Source organism: Meles meles, chromosome 1 (assembly GCF_922984935.1).
Source record: "Meles meles chromosome 1, mMelMel3.1 paternal haplotype, whole genome shotgun sequence".
In the NCBI taxonomy this organism is placed as follows: Eukaryota; Metazoa; Chordata; class Mammalia; order Carnivora; family Mustelidae; genus Meles; species Meles meles.
This window is the reverse complement of record NC_060066.1, coordinates 116302875-116310734: the sequence shown is the minus strand read 5'-3', so window position 1 is coordinate 116310734 and position 7860 is coordinate 116302875. Positions and strand designations below refer to the sequence as shown.

Genomic DNA, 7860 nt, shown 5'->3' with positions numbered 1-7860 from the left:
ACCCGGAGCCCACTTCCTCTTCCCTCGCCCCGAGAGCTGCGCGCACTGCCAGCCCTCTCGGACCCAGATCCCCACCAGAAAGCCCCGCGGCCCCTTGCAGGTGGGGCCGCGCCCTGCCCGCGCAGACGCCCCGCCCCGCCCCGCTCCGCCCGCACGCTCCCGCTCCCGCCCCCGCCCCCGCCCCTTTCCCGCTCCGACCCCGCTTCGGTTCCTGCTCCGCTCCCTGGGGCCGAGCCGGGGCCGCCGGGCCAGGCCCGCCATGGAGGTGGAAGAGGCGTTTCAGGCGGTGGGGGAGATGGGCATCTACCAGATGTACTTGTGCTTCCTGCTGGCCGTGCTGCTGCAGGTGAGTCCCCCGCCGCCCTCCACCTCCAGCGCCCCGCTTCCCCGTCTCCCGCGGACCATCCTCCCCGCCCCCCCGCCGCGTCCCCGCAAACCCGCAGGGGCCGCGAGTCCCACTCCAACCCGCGCGACTGCCGGCCTGGGCCGCAGCCCTCCAAGGTCGCCGGCGGGCCTGGCCTGCGGTGCCCTCCCAAGCCTCAGAGCCTGCCCCCTTGGGCGTTCCGCCAGGCCCACCCATCTCGCAACCTCGAGTGGGAGAAGGATGAGGGGGTGTACTTCAGCCCTTGGGCTGGGGAAGAGATGATGCCCAGTTCCGCGGTAACCTGGACTACACCGTGAATGCGCGAGGGAACTGTTTCTCCCCTGTGGCTACGTCACCTTGGAATCGAGCACAGAGCGAGTTCTGATCACAGGCTCGCGAAGGTCCGGTCCAGAGCGGCCTCCTGCAGGTATCTGGGTATCTGGATTCCAGGGGGCTTCCTGGCCAGATGCTTTCTGTGCAGAGGCTTGCTTCCTCTCCGCTTTAAGTTCTGCTGGGTCATTCTGCCCAGAGGCCAACCTCGGGCGGAGACTTTTCTAAGTTGAATAATGCCATTTTACACCGTTCTTCATTGTACAGAAGTCTTGGACTGCTTTCCCACCCAGCCTAAAAATGCGGGTTTTCGTGTGCTCAAGGTCACTATAGATACACTTTGCCAGGCAAGAGTTACTCCTCCTTTGCCCGTCTAAATGGCCCATTTAACATCAGTTCCTGCTCCCAATATTTTAAAAGCAGTTCATTCACAAATTCTTTATTACTGTCTGCTGTGAGTCAGTCATTGTACTACTTCTTTCGTCAACACATATTTAGTGAGTGCCTACCTACTGTGTGCTTAGCAGGGACTACGGTGATAGACGAATGAAAGCCCCTTTCCGGTGAAGCTTGCCTTCTAGGCGCTGAGGGAGGTGGACAGGTAAATAAGTACAATGACTCTGTGATGATAATTATCCTAGGGAAAGTACCAGGAAGTCCTGAGTCTAACCACCACTCCACCAGTTGCTTAAACCTGGCATAAGGCAACGCTCAACAGGCAGATGGGAGTGTGGGGGAAGGTACAGATTGTCTTACTGATTCTGTTTCCTGTTAAAATGTTTGCAAGTTTTGTTGGTTCTATCACCAGCCAGAAGAGCTGTTCCAATGATGGACAGATAGATGGTATGTGTCCTTTTTCTAGCAAAGCAAGTTCTCAGTTCACAAATACACAGTATTCTGAAGTTCCTTTAAGTTCATTCTTTCAGCGTTAAAAGTAATTTTCCTGCAGGAGAAAAACTATTTTCCTAAATCACAAAAGAATATTTAATACCTAGAAAATAGAATTGTATCAGTGATGCCTGTTGTTCATTTATAATACTTTTTCTTTGAGAAAATTCTTTTTCTTTCCTCTTCTAACCAAGAATTCCAGGCACAGGACTCCTTTTCCGAACAGTGCCATCCCTGCCCCTATCCTTACACTCTGACTGCTGTCATTATCTTCTTACAGGCCTACAGAGAATAAGTTTACCTTGAGGGTGTGCAGCACTAAAAAGGCTACTGATCTGGGCTCAGGACCCGTTGTTTCCCTCACTTACTTTTCTTTATGGCTGACCAAGTTGGTTGGAGTGTTATACCAAAGAACTCGAAGCCTGGAAACGTGACTGTTCACTGATGCCTGCCTGACATGTGGTCAGTATTTGCCATCAAAGAACCAGGTCTTCAGAGTGTTGGGAATGAGTGGCTTTATCTTTATGTGTGAGCTGGAAGGTGCCCTGTTGTTGTCTGTCCCAACAGAGTAGGTGTGTCACTCCGGGCAGAAGTGACTCCTTCCCAGCGGTACCTGTTTCTGAGGACTTAACCACCCTTTAAGATATGTAACCCACAAGATCCTGGGGTCACCTAGAGCTATCCTGGATGTGAGAGTGAATGGTCACCAAAGATCTCTCTATCAAGTCTGTTGTTGGAGATGGTTTTGGTGAGGGTTGGCCTGTGGAGTGGGAGTCTGGGAGCCCCATTACACAGTTGTAACATGATGCTTTCACCGTCTTGTGGAGGTTGCTTCTTCCAACAGAGAAAAAAGTTAAGAAGCCCTTTTCAGAGTAGGCTTAGATGGGAGGTTGATGTTTGCTTTAAAACCCAAAAACCCCGGGGTGCCTGATTGGCTCAGTTGGTGGAACATTGATCTTGGCATTGTGCGTTCGAGCCCCATGTTGGGTGTCAAGGACTTAAAAAAATAAAGTCTTTAAAAAAAAAACAAAAACAAAAACCCAAAGCCCTGGTCTTCTGTTGCCCAAGGAACGTAGAGACCACTTGTGCAGCAGCCCTGCCAGGGAGAGGGAGCCCTGCCAGGGAGAGGGAGCCCTGCCGGAGAGTGCTGCACATTGTGGATCGGACTGCCAGACAGAGTGTCTCGCTATGGCAGGAGCCTTTCCTGCATCTGTGGTTTGGTAATGACCATCCCCAGCTGAGAAACATGGAACTAGAGGGACAGAGATGGCAAGTTTATATCCTCTTGAGTTTTCTTCCTTCTGGGGCCATTAGTATTATTTTTAATGGTTTAACTCCCTTTCCTTCGAACATATCCAAGTGCAAACTGAAAGGACAAAACCACATTACAAAGCCTACTCTTAAAGGTCTTTAGGTTAGCTGTTTTCTTGGAATAGTGATAGCATCACGTGGCCCATCAAAAGTTACGTCAATATCCAGTTTCCTTTAGCTAGGAGACTCATCTTCACACTCTTTGCAAACCACAATCTTTGGAATCTCTATAGTGGTCAACTTTCAGATACGAAAAGAACAGAGCAGATTTTGTAGATTTCTCTTCGTATGATAAGATGCATATGCCCCTCATAATAGTGCTGTGTGTTTTGAAAATACATGAGCCAAAAGCTTAAAGGAAAAAATAATTGCCTTATGTAAAAATAGTTGTCTTATGAACAAGCAGTAATAGTTTGTTTTGCAGTTAGAGAAATTCTTACTCTCCAGATATATGTGCCTTCCCTCAGGTAACAGCTATTTGTGGTGCGTAAATATGAATGATTCTACGTACTTTATTTCTGTTTCTATTTCCTGACAGTGATTCAGACTTGACGCCATCATCATTATTTGGTGTTTGTATCTGTGTATATTCCTTTGCCAGGCTGTCTGGAGGAGGAGTGTTGGAATACAATTTTTTTGTTTTTGGATCCTTTTAGACACAAAGTGAAAAGGGATTCTACTTCTTTGTTCTGAGCCATAGACTCCAGCTCGTTCATCTTCCTAGGGATCATGAATCACAGATTGTAGTCTGATTTGCACAGAATTTAAAACATCCATTAGCCAACATGTAACCTGTAACAAGCATTAGTTTCACCAGCAAAATTGTGATGACATTGTGGACCCGAGCTTGAGGTACAGGCATCTGGTATTCTGGAATGCATTATTTTAATGTAAATGCTTAATAACCCCAACCTTATTTATCAGATCCTGGAGCTATCAGCACATTTAAATCATTCACATAACAAATGTCTTTCTGAGGTGTCTTAGAAAGCGGACTGATTGACCAGGTAGTGTTGCCGAAGAGGAAAGTGCGTCAGTCAACACGTGAAAAGATGTTTATCTTCACTGGCCATTTGGAACAGGCATATTCAAATGACTATGAAATATCATTTCACACTTACTAGATTAGCAAACATTAAATAGTCTAACAGTCCAGGTGTGATGAAAATGAGACGTGGGAACTACCAGTTTAGAGAACTATTTGGCATTGCCTAGTACGATTAAAACCGAGCGTTGGACTCCTAGGTGTGTGTCCTCCCAATGTCTCTTAAACCTGGCACAAGGAGATCTGTCTAGGATGTTTATTGCAGCACCATTTGTAATAACAAAAATGAGTAACCACCTAAATGACTCTCGGAAAGGGACCAGATAATTAAAGTGTGGTATAAATGTGATAGAATATACGAGTTAAAGTGAATGAACCAGATCTATAAACAGCTACAGGAGTGAATTTCTAAAACACAATGTTAAAGGAAAAAAATAGCCATCAGGATGTATACAATGTGACACATAACTTCATAAAACTTTGTAAAAACAAGGGAGACAATACCATATTTGGTTTGTGAGTGTATTTGGACAATGAAGAAGTATAAACCTTTTGAGTAGAAGGCTCTACACCCAATTCTGAGATTGGTTACCTCCAAGGAGGAAGGGATGGGTGGGCTGCAAAGGAGATTTGCTCCGTGTTCATAATATTGTAGTTTAAAAATCTGAAGCCTATGTAATAAAGTGAAACTAGTTAGTTGTGATGGCGGGTTCATGAATTTTATTTTGTTTTGCTTCTCTTGTTAAATTTTGGGGAAAAAATGTGGTATAGAAAAGAAGATGTGCTTACTCAGAAGAAAATGCTACAGTTCACGGTATGAGATTAACCGTCCACTCTCCTGTTGCTATTCCTTTAACCAGTTAGCGCTGGGAATTGTGGTCTGTGAGTTTAACATTTAGGAGCGTGAAGTCGAGGGAGTTTTGTTCAGGGTGCTTTATTAAACTCTGTGTAGAACCGCTGTCACAATGAATGTGTCCCACCGCTTGCCTTTGCCTCCGTGTCTGAGTCTCCCCGGGAGATTCACGGAAAGGCTTCTCTCCGTGAGGGGTCTCTGAGGTGGTTTCAGCCTCTCAACCACAAGCAGGTAATGAAGTTCCTACCATCCATATTAGTGAAGACCTCACCGGGTTAGTCATTAGGGCCAGCCCTTGTGCCTCAGGGGCTTCTCACCAGCACCAGGCGGTCAGCCATGATGAGAACGTAGGGCATTAGAAGGAGCTGCTGTGTCAAGACTCCAGAACAAGGGAACCCCTACCAGGGTTCTCTGCTAGTCTGACCAAGTGTTACGCTGCCCTCACCCTCAGATTTCTGTCTGCCGTCAGAGAGTGGCCGTGAGTTTGGGTGATAATCCGGGGAACCTTTGCTGGTGTTCTTCCATCCCTTTAGATGAGTGGGGCACCATAGTTCAGAGAGACCAGAGCTATGCTTGCCCCCCAGTTCTGGCCTCAGGAAAGCTGTTGTCTATAGACAGACACTGCCCCCTGGCGTAAAGCAGATGAAGTTGCAAACTGATCAGACCGGATTTCCATCCAGGGAGTTGGACATAGAGGAGCCCCAGAGAGGTTCAGCAAGCTCCTCTGAGCCTTGGGCATCTCAAGAATTGGGATATGCCTTGGAAAGCAACCAGCTTGACACCTCTCCAGCACCCAGATCCCCAGCAGCGTGCCTGCTGTGGCCTCCCACAGCACAGCTGCTTAGCCTGGGCCCTGACAGAGAAGATATTCCCTTAATAAGATAGTACACACACACACACACACACACACACACACACACACACGTCACTGGAAGTGTGAAAACAGGCAGTATGTGACAGAAAGAATGCTAGACTGGAATGCTGTGACCCTGTGCTGTGAGATGGCCAGGTGAATTCAAGTATGGGAGCCCTCACTAGCCCAGAGCACAATTGTGCTCTGGGAAATGGCTGGATGGGAAGGTTTAATTCATTTGTTCTGCAAGTTCAGGATTTCTTCAAGTTGCCCAGTGCCCGGCAGTTGGTTGGCATTGTGTCCATGTCACCTTGAGGTCTGCAGAATAGGAGCTTGGTTCATCACCATGGTCAGAGTCTGCCTTAGGAGGGAGAGCCAGCAAACCCCAAGACACATGCAGCTCAGGAGTCTCCTCTCTGGTTTCCTTAACCAAATGCTCAGACTTCAGACATCTGCACTCATAGGAATCTTATGATGCTCATCAAGTAGTATATGGTGATTGTACAAAAAGGAAAATACAGAAAAGAGAAGAGAAGAGAAGAAAAAATAACTTCGCCCATCCAGACATGAAACGTGCTCACATTTCGGTAGATTGCTTTCCAGGCTTTTCATTATACAAATGCATACGTTTGCCTTTTGGGCATAAATTTGGATCTTAACCTGATTTTTGTCTCTCAACAGTATTGTGAATGCCTTGCTATGCTCATAAATGAGCAATCACATATTTTCTAAAGGCTATGGCTCAGTGTTCCAACATAGGGCTCTACTGGAATTTGCTTATTTCATTCTCTCTTGCAAACATAGGCTGGTTGGTTCCTCTTTTCCACAGTTCTGAAACCCATGCTCTTAGGCCACTGTCTGGCTCTGGTACGCACTTCTCCTACTTGGCTGTTGACCATGCTTCCCAAGCTCAAGTTTCTCCTGACTGCTTTGCTCACTTTCTCCCCAGATGTTCTTTGTTCCAACTTTATGGGTGGAATAGAAGTGTAAACTTCCTAAAATTAATTTTGATCCTCACTTATTATTATATTTCTCCTCATTGTCCAAGAGGAAGACATCTCTCCCCTCCTTCTAGGGATATCCTCTCACCTTTGTTCTGGAGTCCCTGTTACCCCACCAGTCATTTCTAATCTTTCCTTTTTAATTTAAATTTTGTTAGTGAGCATATAGTGCAGTATTGGTTTCTGGAATGGAATTCAGCAATTCATCACTTACATTCAGTATCTGGTGCTTGTCACGAGTGTCCTCTCGTCATTGTTAACCTTCTGTCTTTCTGCATTCTCTGGTGTCCCAAAGAATGGCTCGCATGGTGGATTTAGGTGGTATATGAACGTAGTATTAAATATAGCATTAGCTTATAAAGTGAGAGGGTTCTTCCTTCCCTTCTTACTTAATCTGTCTTTTTTCTAAGAAGAAAGTTTCATTTGGTGCTAGCACCTCCCAAAACATTTGCCAGTATTTCTGTTTTAACAAAGGGAATGAACTACAAGTAAGAACTATAGAAGGGGTCAATCCTTGGCAGAAGACATTGCCTGGTTGGAATGTAAAGACATTTTTCTGTTTTCATTGTATTTATTATTCATTTTCTTTTAAAACTTCTTTTTAAATTATGAAACATTTCCAATGAAATACAGGAAATAATGTCACAAACACACATGTACCTACTTCCAGATTTGGTAAGTGCTAATATTGGGCCATATTTGTTCAAGATGGTGTCAGTCACAGTTCAGCCAGAGAGGCAGGAAGCAGAACTCCTGGGATGGGGACCCATGTCTGTGTGTGTATATGTGTATGTGTAGCATATATATTTATAGGTATAGGATTATACATGAAGTCGGTGAATAATTTACTATAGGAATTTGACAATATGGGAGTTGGCTAAGCAGTTCCTGTAAGGCTGTTGTCTTTGTGTCTGCTGTTGGAGCTTGAAGTCTGCAGGGAAGGCAGTCTGGAAGGGAAACTGTGATCTGGAAGCCATTGGAAATGACCAGAATCTGTGTCATTCTCACTGCCTCCAGCCTTGATGAAGCAACTGCCTTCCATCATGGAACTAAACACACACCTGGCCCAGGAGTCAGAGATGCTGAGGGGGCGTTCAGGGGAGTGTGGCTCAGTCGCAGGCCCAGCTGCCCTGCTGCACCAACAAAGTGAGCCAACAAAGAAGCAGCAATGTATGTGAGGCACAAAAGCACCTGCTCCAGGCTTCTGAACAAGGA

The 7860-nt window shown here is 46.2% G+C and overlaps 1 protein-coding gene across 1 annotated transcript in view; it reads left to right on the top strand.

The window, feature by feature from the left end:
- The first annotated feature begins 211 nt into the window (after positions 1-211).
- SLC22A15 (solute carrier family 22 member 15) overlaps positions 212-7860 on the top strand; it is an 80554-nt gene continuing 72905 nt past the window's right edge. Inside the window, exon 1 of the mRNA XM_045982142.1 lies at positions 212-346. Within this exon, the coding sequence (XP_045838098.1) occupies positions 260-346 (87 nt within the window). The 5' untranslated portion in view covers positions 212-259. The remainder of the gene's footprint in view (positions 347-7860) is intronic.